The following is a 16,885-nucleotide window of genomic DNA, read 5'->3' on the forward strand; positions in this document are numbered from 1 at the left end:
AATCACTGTTTATGTGTTATGTGTTGAGGTAAAAGTGATTAGTATTGAAGTTATTACACACACTAGACTTAAGATAATAAAATATTATGATCTCTGGCTAAAGAAACGTAAATGTTGTTGAGTTATCATAATTCAGTGAAACAAATGATACAAATACAAGTGAACTCTATCGTTATAAATAATTAATTGAATTATTGATTCTTACTTCACAGTAAATTTAATTAAAAAGTGTATAGACAGAATGCAAATTCAGCTTTTTTCATGTCAGCATAGAATTGATAATGATGACACGTTGCACCTGCTTACAAGAGCAAAGTACAGCGACCTATAAGTGATAGTGGGAGAGAAGTGCAGTTTTCATTTTTCGACGTGTTTAAAATAGAATACACAAACATTAATACCATATAATAATATTAAGAATTTAATGAAAACAATTCCGTTGAAAAATGCTAACGGTAACATATCTATTATCGTTACTGTTTCAGCGTGTTCTTCAAGAGCAAAGACCATTGAGGACATTCAGGACTGAATTCAACATTTACGAAAGCACGTCCAGTGAAGAACGTTATACCTCCACGACAACACACTACACGCAATCACAGTGAGCATTTAATTTAGTGAATACAGCTTTGGAGAATGCTCAAAACTTAGTTCAAAAGAGTCAAAATTAACAAAAGCATTAACGTAATGATTAAGTAACAATTCAAAATGACTAAATAGTGTGGTGATCTTGAATTTTTTTAAAGCTCTTGACAAAATGTGGTATGGCTTAATCCATACGTAAGTCAGTTTTGCATTATATTTTCAAGATGATTGATATTTTGTTATAATCGCAGGTACACGACAGAACATCATGAATCAACTGCGGTTACCTCGTCAAACGAAATTCAACTTAAATCTAGGGAAGCACCGTCGCTTAAACGGCCACATGGCAATCATAGCTTCACGACCAATGGAGATGCGACGAAAATACCAGATACTGAGACATCAAAGTCTCAGTGGTCTGGAAGTAGTATGCAATTTAGCGAAATTAGGAGTCTCAAAAGAATACACAGGGCGGAGGAGGGAATTGGTACTGATAACATAATCGAAGCTAGGGGGATCGTTCATCCAGCTACTGGTGAAGTTCTCACAGTAGGAGATGCGATAAGTCTTAGAATACTTGATGTTAGGACCGGTAGGATAGCTACATCTCCAGATGGTAAGACTAGTGTGCCTATCGACGAGGCTGCTCGCGTTAATATCATTGATGCCAACCTTGCAAACAGATTGTTAGGTCCTTGTGGCGTCACCGAAGACGGACGTAAAGTTTCACTCCTTGAGGTTATTCAACGGGAGCTCTTTGACGCAGAAAGAGGGGATGACAGAGTAAAGGTAACATATGTTGCTACTTCAGGAGTTAGCGTTGCTGATGCGATGAAACAGGGTTTGTTAGATCCAGAGACTGGCCAATTTATAACTTTAAACGGTGAACACATTTCCATTGAAGAAGCATACTCACGAGGTTATTTGATCAGAATTGATACGACGGTTAAAATAAAACGAGGTGCGCTTGCACTATCCGATGCAATCTCCCAAGGCTTGGTGGATGACAGAACTAGTCACATCATTGACAGAAACACAGGGAAGGTCTATTTCTTGGATGAGGCAATTGAAAGAGGTTTAATTGACCCAGACATCAAAGAAATCGTCGATACGAAGAATGATACAAAGCTCACAGTATCTGAAGCTATTGCGCAGGGTATATTGAATCCTAAATTGGGAAAATACATGCATGGTGTATCACTGGAAAAACTTTCGCTGAACGAAGCCAGGCGAAGACAATTAATTATTAAACCAATGACTTTGAAAGACTGTTGCGATTTGGAAATCATTGATGACAAAGGTAAAATCGCGAGTCCAGCACATCAGAGTAAGTTGGGAATACTCGAAGCTTTATCAAAGGGTGTTTTAGATGCTGATCACATTAAATCTATATCAGACACCAAAGAAAATGATTTGCTCACGTTAGCAGATGCTTTGGCCAAGGGTATTGTTTTGCCAGAGGGCAAATTCAAAGATAGCTCAACGGGCGAAGAATCGACCATTCCAGAAGCAGTTGATCGAGGTTTAATAACATCTGTGGCACAAAAATCTATATTCGACATTGATGGTTTCAAGGATCCCATATCAGAAGAATTTATCAGCTTAAACACGGCTCTGCTGAAAGGTTTAATCAGCCCAAAGTTTGGTGGTTCCTTTGTTATTGACTTGAAGAGTGGAAAGACAGTTTCAATGGATGAAGCTATGGGTCAAGGTCACGTGCGACCGGAAGTACTAGAAATGTTGAACCGTGGAATAGGCGTTACGGATAAAGGTAGAGAAATTAGCGTGTTAGAAGCAGTATTACTTGGACTGTTGGATCCAAAATCGGGTCAATTATTAGATCCTAGAAGCAAGAAACCAGTGCCTTTAGAAGAAGCAATTAAACGTGGCCTTATCACTCCTGATGGTGCAGCGCTACTAGCCAGTTTGCTAAATATTACTGTAACAACCCAGACTGTAACGAAGACTGTCAAACGTTACGTGACCGTAACAGAAACTGGCGAGACAATAACAAGAGATTATAAAATAACTTATGGAGAAGCGCTGAGCAAAGGTTTACTCAATGAACAAACGGGAGAGTTCACAGATCCTGACAATGGTAAAGTAGTGACTATCCAAGAAGCCATTAAAGAAGGACTACTTAGTGATCCAAAGTTGGATCAGACACCAAGACATTCCCCAAAAAGAACGAAAGATTTTCCAGCTAAACAAATGACGTTTGAAAGTACTGTTACTGCCAACGTAAATACTCCGGTGCGACCTCCACGGGGTTTATCACCTACTAAAGCTATTGGTACTACGACAACAATTATCACGAGAGAAATTCATCCGCCACTGAAAGAGAGATCACCATCTCCGACTAAAATTTCAGTAGTAACAAAATCAATAACTCCTCAACCAGTCTCTGCTAGTACGAGCAGTGTAACAATTACTTCTAGCGCTACATCTACTTCTACAATGTCCACAGAGTGGTCTTCTCCTAGAGAAAAGTCCCCTTCGCCTGTAAAAGACTGGTCTCCATCTCCAGCTAAAAGTAGATCACCATCACCGACAAAGATGAAAACTCACATGTCTTCTGCCAATACCACTACTACCACAAAACGTAGATCCCCATCCCCCGCAAAGGTAGAAAGGAAGCCCAGCAAGGAAGAAAAGGTTATTTCTGCGACACCCCATTCCAAATCCACTTACCCGGAACCTATGGAAGTGGAAAAGTTTTCATCAACAGTAATCAGTACGTCAGTGAAAACACATTCTACAGAGTTCATTGAAAATGAACGAGCATCAACAGAAAGAAGAGTATTCGAATTGCCAACTGACGGATGGATGTTGTCTGAAGCTATTGAGCAAAAGCTGTTTGATCCAGTTACAGGTCTCTTTATAATTCCAGGTACGGATAGATTAGTTTCGTTTGAAGAGTGTGTGAAGCTTCAAATTATCAACCCCAGTTCCGGTGTTGTGGTAGACCCAAATAATGGTAGGAAGATATCTTTGTTAAGAAGTCTGGAGAAGAATATTCTAGACTCAACAGGCCATTATACTCAACCATTGAAAATTCCAATGAAAACAGCTATCTCTAAAAGATTAGTTATTTTGGAACAGAGATCCATGGACGCCGATACAACCACTCACAGACTATTTCAAATAACTAAAGTGTCTGGTGGACCAGATAAAGTTGCTGTATCACAGCTTGATGACCCATCTCAAATCACAGAAATCAAAAGTACTGAAGAATTATCAACACTAGAACCCTTACAAGTAGCCCAGGGTATTATTTACGATCCAGCTACTGCTTTGGTAATATTCACAGAGACAGGTAAATCTACTACACTCCTAGGAGCTATCACAGAAGGTGCAATACAACCGGAAGCCATAGTAGTTAAGCACCCACAGACAGGAAAAGATATTCAGATTCAAGAAGCAATTGCAAAGGGTATTGTAAATCCGGTTACAGGTGTATATAAAGATGAAACCGGTAGAAGTATATCAATCGCTGATGCTGCTAAATTTGGTGTGGTAGCAGTGTTAGGCGCACCCTTGGTTGCTGCAGCAGCAGCTGTAGAAGCTGTCAAGAAAGCCATGGTGGAAGATCCGAAAACCGGTGAAAAGATTCCACGTGAAGTTGCTATTGAACGTGGTCTGGTGTCTCCTGACAAGGTTGTAAGTAGGACGGAAATTGTGACTACTACCGTTGTGGTGACTGATCCAAAAACAGGTAAAGAAATTACTGCCAATGAAGCGATCGAGAAAGGAATTGTAAGCCCGGAAGAGTTGCAGAAGTTATCAGCAGTTCCTGATTCAACGGTAAAAGTCAAAATCCTAGATACTACAAGTATTTCATTAGATGATGCAGATGACACAAGACCGTCGCCTGCGGAGAAGACACGAGGTCGTGTGACTACAGAACCGAAATACAAAGTCACTATTGGTAAAGCAAGATCCTTGTCTCAGAGTCCAGAACGCGAAGCAAGACCTATTTTGCTGCAAAAAATGCGAAAAAAGATTGTGAAACCAAAGGACGCTGCAGAAAGCGGCATTATCGATACAAAGACTGCAGAAATCTTGGAAAAAGCAGTAACGACTGTTGGTCAAAATGGGGAAACTCTCACACTAACGGAAGCTATAGAATCAAATAAAGTCATTCCTGATAGCGGTAAAATCATCGATCCACAAAGAGGAGATGTTCTCAACATAAAAGAAGCCTTGGAACGTGGTATATTGGATCCTGAAAGTGCAAATGTGCTGGTACCATTAGCAAGAAGCCTATCTCTACCTGGCTTGTATGATCAGGGTCTTCTCGACCCTGCAGAAGGTAAAGTCATACATCCCGAAACCGGAGCACACTTAACACTCCATGAAGCAATCATATGTGAAATAGTTGACCCCCTCTCCAAGCTTACACATCTAAGTGGCGAAAAAATCACGTTAGAGACAGCCATTGAAAAAGACATTGTCGATGGAGATAGATCCCTTGTAAAATTGAAAGACGGAAACATAAATCTCGTTAAAGCAGTTGAGAGTCAAGTATTTGAAGTTCGCCACTCAACTAGTCCAACACAAATACCTCCGGCCGGTATGACATTCCCTGTTGCACTTAAACGTGGTCTTATTGATCCCAATACAAAACAAATAAAACATCCTATCACTGGAAAAGTTTTACCAGTTGAGGAGGCAATTAAAGATAACTTTATAATGGCTCTTCCCTATCCAGCAGCGCCTGATAGTACTGACCTAGCAAAAGCCTTAGAATCTGGTCTCATAGACAAGGATAAAGGTGTTTTCATGCACCCGTCAACAGGCACTGCAATTCCAATTGCAGAAGCTGTTGAATCTGGTTTACTTGTGATCAAGCCACAAGTTGAAGGTGAAACTATCACTGCTGTAACCGAAACCATCACTTCATATCACACGATTACGACTAAAACTATAGAACTCTTACCTGGGTATGTACTTTTAAGTACTACAGAAATACAGGATATAAATACTGGAGAAATTATTCCAATGGAGCAAGCGAAGCAAAGAGGTATCGTAAGGGATGAATCTGAAACTAAAGAACAATTCACAACCAGGGATATAAAAATGACGTTCAGTGATGCAGTAGCTAGAGGTTTGGTTGATATGAATGCGGGAACATACACAGATCCTGGAACTGGTACCATCATGCCTATCGCAAAAGCCATCGAAGTCGGGATCTTGGACACGTCATCAACAAGTGATACTTCAGATTCTCCAAAAAAATCACCAAATTCCAGTTTGACTGTGTTAGAAGCAGTTGAAACAATCTATGATGAAGGTACAGGCAAATTCAAGGATCCAAAGACAGAGAAAACGTACAATTTCTCGGAAGCAATAGAGGTCGGACTTATTGAACCAGATTCTGTAGTTTACGACGTAAAAACAGCAGAATCTGTCACAACTAAGGAAGCTGTTGAACGTGGTCTTCTTGACTCCAAAACTGGAAAAGTGATAGACAAAGATCGAGGTTCTATTTCTGTAACCGAAGCAGCTAAGTTGGGTCTCTTGGCGATTGTTGCTGCACCAGTTCTTGCGGGAAAAGCTATTGTAGATGCCGTAAAGAGTCATCAAACTGTTGAAAAGAAACTGCCCGTCACCTCAGCAAAGGACATTAGTCCACCCAGGGAAACATATCCTCGTGATACCGTTCAGATTGCGACTACTGGACCGGTCGATGAATCAGTCGATGGTTCAGTTGAGAGGTCGCTATCGCAGACAGTTATAGAAGTACAGAAAAAGTCACCAGAGCGTGAGCTACCAGTCATTGAAACATCGCTTGGATTAGCTCTAGAGAATAATCAGATCGACCCAAGAATAACTAGAATCATTATTGGCGACCAAGAAGTTCCATATACTCTTCAAGAGGCTTTAGAACAGCGCAGAATTGAACTGAGCGAAAATATTGTAATAATTAGCAAAACATTAATCAGACAAGTAGAAGTACGACCAAAGTTCAAAGTTACTGTATCTAAAGATTTGACACCACAGTTTCTTGCTGAGCAGGGTGCGTATGATCTCAATACCGATAAGTTTGTGGACCCTGAAACTGGAGATAAAATTTCCTTCAATGAGTTTGTACTCGATCTTGAGTTGCTAGATCCTAATAATGTCTGGGTCAAAGATTTGTCAAGTAAAACAGAGAAGTATGTCACACTTAAAGAAGCTATCGAACGACCACTGGTTGATAGAAATCTGGGAAATATGGTTGATCCGAAATCGGGAAAGAAAGTACCATTCTTTGAAGCAATTAAACTTGGTTGGATTATAGAAACAGAACACGTCGTAGAAGAAGAACGCCTATCTTTGACACTACTGGAGGCAATAGAAGCTGGTGTATGTGATCCGCATAGTGGTGGACTACGAGATCCAAGATCTGGTGAACCCCTGACACTAGTTGATGCAGTTGAAACTGGATTGATTGATGCAGATTCTATTAGCATACGAAACCCTACGACTGATGAAATATTGCCTTTTGGCGAGGCTGTAGAAAGTGGTATCGTGGATCTGAACAGAGGTGTGATTGTAAACGTTGAAACAAGGACAGAAATTGATATCAAAGTCGCATTTTTGAAAGGTTTTGTTGTTCCTGGGCCTCGAAAACCAATATCTTTAGAGGCGATCGTACACAAGGGCATGTATAACCCACAATCTGGGACTATTAAAGATCCTCTAACCAAACAAGAAATTGATATAGAAGAAGCAGTTCGCAGAGGAATCGTGGATGCTTTTATTACCGAATGTCAAGATACAGCAGCAGGCTCATTCATGTCCCTTGACGATGCACTCACTATCAAGCTCATTAATCCAAACACAGGTCGCCTACGTGATACTAAAGCCGGAGAACTTGTACCCCTTGACACAGCACTCAACAAAGGTCTCATTATTACCGCACCGTTTGTGCCCACTTTGATCGATGTCATTGTTCAAGAATATTACTCTCCAAAAACGAGTCTTGTTTTGAATCCGATGACCGGCGAGGAATTGACCATTCGACAAGCTTTAGTTATTGGATATATAGATGGAAGATCAATTAAAATTAGGGATGATAGAAACGATACCGTTATTCCTTTACAAGATGCACAGAAGAAGAATCTTGTAGATTTAGATAAGGGTATCTTACTATACCCGTATTCTATGACTCTGGACATAGCTTTCGAAAAGGGGTATATTTTGTCTACAATCAAACCGTGGACCTTGCAAGAGGCTCTGGCGCATCAATGTTATGATCCAAAGACAGGAATCTTCACAATTGACGGTAGCAAATTCACGTTGGAAGAGATGATAGTGAAAGGAGTGATTAGCCGTGACAGTTCGTCTATTAAAGATCCACGAACCGGAAATATAATATCTCTTGCTGATGCTATCAAACATGGTCTTATTGACCCGAAATCTGGGACTGCACTAGATCCTGTTACCGGCATTTCGCTGACACTTATTGATGCTCTAGAAAGAGGCCTGATAGTACCCGCAAAACGGAAAATATCGCTTCCCGAAGCAGTTTTCAAGGGATTCTATGATCCCAAAACTGGTAAATTCAGTAGTCTTGAATCTCATGAAAAACTTTATACTGACCAAGCTATCAAGAAGGGTGTCATCGATCCTACATCGGCTATTGCTCGTGATCCAAGCGGGTATGTAATCACTTTCAACAAAGCCATTGAACAGCTCATCGTGGATCCCAGAACTGGAACAATAACAAACGACCAGGGGCAAAGCATTGATTTCCATGAGGCTTTTGAACGAGGACTGTTGGTCGAGGCCCGACGGCCTATGAGCCTTAGTGAAGCAATATCTAAAGGCATCCTCGATGAGGAAAAAGATGTTTTCTTAGACCCTCAAACTGGTGCCCACTTAACTTTAATTCAAGCAATTCAAGAAGATTTAATAGATGCCGAGTCTGTGACAGTGAAGGATGCACGTACTGGTTTCTTGAAGAAAATAACTTTGAATGAAGCAATCCAACGTGGCTGCATTGACCGAATTACTGGCCGAGTTAAGGACTTTACGCGAGACAATCTAGAAATATCTTTGAAAGAAGCTTATGAAGCTGGACTAATTATCGATAATAAAGCAGCAGTATCTATACAGCGAGCGATACATCAAGGATTGTACGATGACAAGACAAGCAAAATTACCGATCCGAGTACTGGCAGGGCTATTACTTTGCATGAAGCTATGCGAAAATGCGTTATCAGCCCTACCTTGGCATGTTATTGGGATAAACGAGCAGAGCGACTATTATCACTTGCAGAAACGTGTCGTGCTGGTGTTATCGACAGAAGATCTGGAGTCTTCCGGGAGCCCGGAGCAAATTGTTCTATTTCGTTATCTGACGCTCTACAGGTTGGCTTAATTGTTGACATTGAAAGTACAGGATTTGGATTCTACGAAGCCATTCTTATGGGAATGTATGACATTCCAACTGGTCGATTTGTACATCCATCCAGTGCTAGAAAACTTACCTTAGCCGAAGCTTGTCAGGAAGAACTTATTAATCCTTTAATTTCCGTTGTGAAGAATACAAAGACCAATAAATATATACCTTTGGCTGATGCTATTACCGATGGCCTTATTGATGCAGTTCGTGGTACTTATAATGTTCCTGAGATCGGTAAAGTTATAAATCTACAAGAGGCACGTAAAAAGGGTTTTGTCGTACCTTATAAAAAACCACTCACAGTTGAAGAAGCTGTTAAATGTGGTTTGTATCGTGGTGACAGCGGTAAATTCGTTGATCCCCTTGCTAATGAATTTCATGAAATACCACAGGCTCTTGCCATTGGTCTAATTGATCCAGAGACTACTGCTCTCAAAGATGCCACCACTGGTCAAATCAAGTCCTTGCAAGCAGGAATCGAAGATGGTACGATAGACATATCTAAAGGAAGAGTACTTGATCCTAAAACAAAACGCGCGTACAACATTGATGTTGCACTGGAGCGTGGCTTATTAGTGACCCTTGATAAACCATTGATTCACCAGCCAGAACGCAGAACATCATTAGAATTGCTGAAGGCATCAATGAAAGACAAAGGTGTTAGAGAATGTACCTTGGAAGAAGCAATCAGATATGAACTACTCAATCCGGATGCTTCTGTTGTTAAAGATCCTAGGACTGGAAGATTCATTAGTGTGACCATGGCAATCAGCGAAAATGTGGTTGATCCCGCCAAAAAGGTGACATTCGAACCTCAAGCTGGAAAAGTACCTTCCCAATGTGTTAAATTTGAGGAGACAGTTGTCTTTTTCAGTGAACCTCTTACGTTTGAAACAGCCGTCGAAAAAGGCTACTTGGTTCTTGAAACTGGAAGAATGAAAGATCCCAAGTCCAACGAAACATTGACATTGAAAGAAGCCGTTACCCTCGGAATCATAGATCCAGATTCAGCATTGATCAAAGATCTGCAGAAGAAGAAATTGGTCAAATTACCCGAAGCCTTCCGTAAAGGAATTATGGATAGCGAGAAGAGCAATGTCTTAGATACCGCGACATCTAAGCTGTATACATTACCGAAAGCAGTCGAGAGTGGTCTCTTGGCAACGCCCAAGCAAGGAATATCATTCATAGAAGCGCTACAATTCGGTCTTTATAATCCCACGACCGGTGGATTTCACGACCCCTTCGTTATTACCTCTGTACTAGATCGTAAGCGGTTGACACTATCAGAAGCTATAGAATCAGGCTTAGTTGATCCATCAACGACGGTAATTAAAGACCCTGAAACTGGTAGCATAACAAGTCTGCTAGAAGCCATAAACTTAGGCAGGGTAGATCCAATATCAGGCAGGTTTATCGAAGGTCCTGAGAACAAGAGTCTAGACTTGGTCAAGGCATTGGAACGGGGTTACATTCTCGCTGCTGAAGCAAGGGTAAGTCAATTTTTAAATACGCATTATATTTTTATTAGCTTGCTAAAAGGTTACGGAATATCGCATTTGGCTCTGAAATTTTTGTTTTAATGTACCACAAAGATGAACAATAGAGTTTATGAATTTATTTCAAATATTATTAGTGGAGCTTGGTGGCATGGTCCTGCATGGACCTTAAGTTAGCTGCCAGGGGATGATTAAATTTTTTCTGATCATCAATTATTACAAACATGTTTTTTTTATATACATTATACGATCACTTGCATACCAATTTCGTGACTACTAGAGAATAAAATAGTTAAAAATGTTGTTCCTATTTTCAATACATCTTCATCCCTTGTCAGAATTGATTATAAAAGCCCGCTTACCATGTTTTGTCTCATTTTTACAGTGTGCCCATGTTACACGCCACCCACACCCCCGTGCTTGTTATCATTTAACATGGGGCTAGTAAAAGACCAACTACTCCCACCTGACACTAACAACTGTGTTGTGCTCTGACTGTAGTGTTGCTGGCACGTCGACAGCCATGCAACGCGTTGGCACACATCATAACAAATCCTTCAGCATCGCTTTGATTAAAAGTCATTAATCCACCATCGTTTTGTCGCATCAGCAAAGCTAATTCGATCTTTGTTTAGTTTTTATAATTACATTATTTTAGTCATCTTGTTGTTTTGTAACAACTGTAAGAGTCAGTATCAATCCAAACGGTTCTGACTCTTTGGAACACAGTTACTGGTCAATCAGATGATGTTAACATAAGTTTTAGAATATTTGATCAATAATGTTCAGGATTAAAATAACAACTAAATCAAGTTTGAAAAATTGACAAAATTTTATTACACAGGCATATGTTATCGTACATCCTGGTAATCCACGTTTATATGGTACTAGTGCATGTTAATCGAAACTGACGAACATCTAAGCTCAATGTTTAATTTGTCCTAATTCACATAATTGTTTTTGTCAATCAAAATCCTCAACATTGTTCACCAAATCTTAGCCTAATCCATTGTATTGTGCTTCAACATAATTTTGGAACTCCGTAAATGATTATGTTTTGTTTGAAAATTACACCATTTTTTACTTTTTTCAGGCTACATTTTCGATCCCTACTTTAATATCACTTTACGATTTTTTTCTTTACAAAAAGAATACACATTACATACAATTCCTTCATTGTCACACATTCATTATTGTGCGTTTTAATTTATTTGCTTGATGAAAACTTTGCCAATAGTACGTAAGCCTTGGCTATTTATTTTGCTTATCATTGCATATGAGAAACAGTACGTTCAGATATGCAGTTCTCGCAGATAAATTAAAGCTACTTTTCACTATTGTAACTATTTTTATGTCACAATTGTCTACTGTATGTGTTGTTTTTGCGTGTTCGTGCTTGCATGTGTGAGTTTGCCATAAGCTTATCTCTTATTCGTAAATACAATTGTTATTTATTTTCTTAAATTTATAAGCTATTATTTATAATTGTGTAATAACGTCATTGGTAAGATGGCGAAAATTTTATTATTTATTCTCCCTGTGATTTATTTATACAAGATTTGAATAATCTAATTTTATAATCAAAACTTACTACAGTTTTTTGAAAATCAATTTGAACATTATTGTAGCAAGCGGTTGAAGAAAAGTACAAACTCTGTGATGAGACATTAACGAAACTTCTTCAATGGATATCCGAAGTTGAAGATAAATTGGCCAATCAAGATGTTGTTAAGGAAGATATAGAAGACTTGAGGAATCAAATAAATGTTATGAAGGTTAGTTTTCAGTAGAAACAAATTTCCATACCCCATTGAATTTTTATTTTGAACTGACAGAAGTAAAATTTTGTATCCTTTGCTTTTTGTATATGATTAAATTTATTTTGCAGCAAGTAAAAGAGGATTTGGAGTCCCATGTTCGTCCAGTGTCATCATGCGTGGATCAAGTAAGACAAGTTGTTCTCACTGGTAGCGATGTGCTGTCCAGTGACGAAGTCGCCACACTAGAAAAGAGCGGTCGGGCTTTGAAGACCAGGTTCGATAGAGGAGTAGATAGAACTGACAGACTGTTACGCCGTCTCATGGGAGCCAGCGATGAACTGAGCAAATTTAAGTACGTTACCATTCCAACTACATATAATATGTATGCAACCATTTAGTTACTTGCTTATTATTAACACTGATCCTTTTTTTAGGAACGAGATAACGATCTTCTCCACATGGTTGGACAAGGCACGCCGAACACTTGAAGATAAAGAACGATCACTTTCGAACTTGAACAAATTGAGCAGTAGTGCTGATCAGACCCGAGAATTTGTTAGCGATGTTATCGCTCACCAAGCTGATCTAAGATTCATCACAATGGCTGCTCAGAAATTCGTTGACGAAAGTAAAGAATATCTGCAAATATTGAATGACTTTAGAACCAGTCTACCTCAGCGATTGCCACACAAAGAACCAGTCAGCAGCCAGAGTTCACCTGTGCGAAGTGAAGTCTCGATTGTTACAGCCCAGTACAAGGACTTACTTTCACGAGCTAATGCTCTTTCTGACAGGCTTTCGGGAGTTGGAGGCCGTCAACGTGATTATAGAGATGCGCTTGACAAAGCAAGGCAATGGCTGAAAGAAGTTGAGCCTAGAATACATCACGTACTTTCAGAACAAGTGGCTGCTGAACCTAAACTAGTAGAAGACCAACTTAGTAAAGCAAAGTCATTGAACAACGAATTCCTTGCTAACGAACGCTTGGTAGACAGTGCTGAGAGCAATTTAAATGCACTGTTAAGATCCCTCGATGGTCAGCTCACACCTACTGAAGCTAACCAACTTGAGGAACCTGTTCGCGAGTTGGAAGACAAGTATAAACAACTTGGTAGTGCTCTGGCTGATAAATGTCAGCAATTGGATACCGCTTTGGTGCAAAGCCAAGGAGTACAAGATGCCCTGGATGGTTTAGTTGTTTGGCTCAACAATGCTGAGAGTCAATTCAAGTAAGTAATGTTCACTGTTTTGTTTTGACTACATTAATTTCATATAACTAAATTCTGTAAAACTGCTTGCATATATATTTTGGAGATGAATTTCACAACAATTTAATAAAGTACATTTATTGTGAAATATATTTGTAATGCTTTAATTTTGCAGAAACTTACAGAGGCCAGCTAGCCTTCAGAAAGAACGCCTCGAAGAACAACAAAAAGATCAGCGTGTACTCCAATCTGATTTAGATAGTCATCGTCCCAGTGTTGACGCTATAACCGCAAGTGCTCAGGAGTTACTGATAAACTCAAGTAATGCACGTGTTGCCAAACGTATCGAAAGTAAACTAAAGGATGTCCAAAATAGATTTGAAAAACTCATGGAAAAATCCATCCGTCGTGGTGAATTCCTTGATGAGATTGCTCAAGGTCTGGGTGAGTTCAACACACAGACATCCAAGTTTGACGCATGGTATGCTCATATCATCGAGATGCTGGAGTCAAGAGAACTAAGCAAATTAGGTGTGTCAGAACATGAAAGCAGAATGGCTCAGATAATTGATAAACGTGAAGATCAACGTGGTAATTTCGAAGATCTTATTAAGAATGGGAAGAATTTGGTCAGTAAGAAGGATGTTACTGATGCAGCTCCAATCAGGGACAAAATCAAAGCTCTGGAGTCGCAATGGAAGGAGTTAAACGGTCTCCTTGACGAGAAGCAGCGCCTGAGCAAATCTCGCGCCGAGCAGCTTAATGCTTATGAAAAATTACGAGATCAAGTTATTGACTGGCTAACTAATACGGAAAATAAAGTTCAGAGATTACAACCAGTTGCAGTTGATGTTGATAAGCTGAAAAAACAAGCCGACGAGTTAAAGCCTATTCAAAAAGAATACAGGGATTATGGCATTACTATTGACAAAGTTAATGACTTTGGAATATCCTATGACAGTCTGTTGAAAGAACGAGGTGAGAGCCCAACAAGAAGACGCGGAAGCACCAGTCCGACCAAAAGACCTAGCATTACGAGCCCACGTGAGTGATTTACCAAGTGATATTCAGATACACATTTTAGATTTTGTTTGAAATATATTTAGTACCATTATCTACAAGAACATATTTCTTGCAATAATTCGCTATTCACACACGAACTCCTGGGTTTGAAATTGGTGTAGCTCTACTTGAAATTACATTTTGATGCCGATATATTATCAGATTTACAGACTCATGCCAATTTTGTAACCATCAGCTCACATCATCTGCATATTACTGCCGCACTGCATTCATGTCCTTGCACATTGTATTTGATTTTGTTTAAATTTTTTTTGTAGTACGTCGTACATCACAAGACCGTCGTTCACCATCCCCTACTAAGTCTTATGCGGCTCAAAGTCCAGTATCTCCAGGTGGTAGCAGTGGCTTCAGCAGTCGACGATCTAGTCAAGATGGTTTCCATTTGGAGGAACTTTCACCAGTTCAACAACAGCTTTCTGAAATTAACAATCGTTATAGTCTGCTTGGCGTTAGATTGACAGACAGACAGACTGAGCTGGATAATCTTAAGGAAGAGCTCAGGAAACATCTTGATAACCTGAAAACGTTGTCCCAATTTTTGGACAAGGTTAGTAGATTTGATCTTGTTTCTTAAACGCTATCAAATTATGTTTTCATGTGTTTAAGATTTTATTACTTTTTTGTATTTTAGATACAACGCCAGCTGCCCAAGGAAACTATCCCAGCGACAAAAGAAGAAGCAGATAAAACAGCTAAGCAGATCAAATTAGTAATTGAAGAAATGTATGAGAAACAGTCTTTGTTAGACAGTACAAGAACTCAAGTCCGCGATCTTGTGAGGCGTAAACACAACAGTGATGGCGCAGACAAGCTTAATGATGAACTAGAAGATGTAGCCAGCCGTTGGAAATCTATATCAGACAGATGCAAGGATAGGATTAAATTTTTGGAGGATATCAAGGAATTCCATGACACCTACGAAGGTCTCAATTCCTGGCTGGGCACCAAAGAAAGAATGTTGGGTGCCTTGGGGCCAATCTCATCCGATCCCAGAATGGTTGCAAGTCAAGTACAGCAAGTTCAAGTTCTTCGCGAAGAATTCAGAACGCAACAACCTCAACTTGATCACTTGGCTCAAGTAGGAGACGATGTACTAGCTAGAGTAAACCCTGATTCCCCTGATGGTCAGAAAATCAATACAAAGCTGAACAGCGTCTTACAGCGATGGGCAGATCAGCTTGGGCGATTGGATGAACGTGCCCAGAGTTTGGGTGATGCTGTTGATACAAGCCGCGAATTTGACGCCAGTCTTAATCGACTTCGTGATGCTCTGCAAGGTATTTCTGATAATCTTGACGATCTTCCGCTCGATAAAGATCCTGAAGAACAATTGCGAAAGATTGAAAATCTGGAACGTCAACTAGAAGGTCAAAGACCACTCTTGGCAGATGTAGAAGCATCAGGCGCTCAATTATGTGAAGTGCTGAGTGATCCTGCTTCAAAATCTGAAATCCAAGGTAAACTGGCAGCTGTTGGAAAATTGTATAACAACCTACAAAAGAAACTAGATCACAGAAAAGCGGAGGTTGAAGGAAACCTACGCGGAGGTAGACAGTTTGAGGCATCTTGCAGTAAAACTCTTGGATGGCTGGCTGATGAACTCGGCAATATGTCGGAGAAACTGTTGGTATCTGCCGATCGAGAGATTCTGCAGCAACAGCTTGATCATCACGAGGTTGGTACCTCTATTCTTAAAACGTACTAAGTAAACTAAATCAACTTCCATTTAGATACTTATATCAGGAACACGAGTTTTCGTTCAATTGACATCGAAGTTACATTCGATATCATCATCTATAATTGTTCATTGAATTTTCTTTGCAGCCTGTTTACCGTAATGTGATGAGTAAAGAACACGAGGTAATAATGCTACTGAACAAAGGTCGTGACATGCTTTCACGATCACAAAAAAGCGAAAACCGCTCGCTTCAAAGAGATCTGGAGAAGATGCACTCGCAATGGGACAGGTTGAAGAAAGACACCGTCGATAGACAAACTCGATTGCAAACATGTGCTGAGCATTGCAAGAAGTATTATCGAGCTCAGGATACGTTCTTGCCATGGCTAAGACAAGCCGAAGATAAACTTGATAGTCTCAAGCCAGCATCCTTCAAGCGTAAGGATATTGAAAAGCAGCTGAAGGAGCTGTCCTCTTTCAGAAATGAGGTGTGGAAACGTTCAGGTGAATTTGAGAACAACAAAACTCTGGGAGAAACATTTGTTAGTGCCTGTGATATTGACAAAGACGTTGTGAAGAACGAACTGAGTGCGATGAAAACTAGATGGGACAAATTGAACAATGGTAAGCAGTTTTTGGATAAATGGTAATACTGTCAATGATAATTTGATTACTATTGA

At 39.8% G+C, this 16,885-nt stretch overlaps 1 protein-coding gene across 50 annotated transcripts in view; it reads left to right on the top strand.

The window, feature by feature from the left end:
• The window catches only part of LOC124407219 (microtubule-actin cross-linking factor 1), a 175,049-nt gene that overhangs the window by 136,999 nt on the left and 21,165 nt on the right, over positions 1-16,885 (top strand). For 42 of the 50 annotated variants that reach the window (XR_006929299.1, XR_006929297.1, XR_006929298.1 and 39 more), the window contains 9 exons: positions 486-601; positions 837-10,470; positions 12,105-12,251; positions 12,365-12,588; positions 12,671-13,465; positions 13,620-14,488; positions 14,785-15,074; positions 15,159-16,202; positions 16,352-16,829. Coding sequence is in view for 47 of the 50 variants with exons in the window: in XM_046883122.1 (XP_046739078.1) it covers positions 486-601; positions 837-10,470; positions 12,105-12,251; positions 12,365-12,588; positions 12,671-13,465; positions 13,620-14,488; positions 14,785-15,074; positions 15,159-16,202; positions 16,352-16,829 (13,597 nt within the window). In the remaining 3 variants the exon portion in view is untranslated. The remainder of the gene's footprint in view (positions 1-485; positions 602-836; positions 10,471-12,104; positions 12,252-12,364; positions 12,589-12,670; positions 13,466-13,619; positions 14,489-14,784; positions 15,075-15,158; positions 16,203-16,351; positions 16,830-16,885) is intronic. The other 8 variants (XM_046883167.1, XM_046883165.1, XM_046883166.1 and 5 more) reach the window with 2 other exon arrangements.

This window comes from Diprion similis, chromosome 6 (assembly GCF_021155765.1).
Source record: "Diprion similis isolate iyDipSimi1 chromosome 6, iyDipSimi1.1, whole genome shotgun sequence".
Classification (NCBI taxonomy): domain Eukaryota; kingdom Metazoa; phylum Arthropoda; class Insecta; order Hymenoptera; family Diprionidae; genus Diprion; species Diprion similis.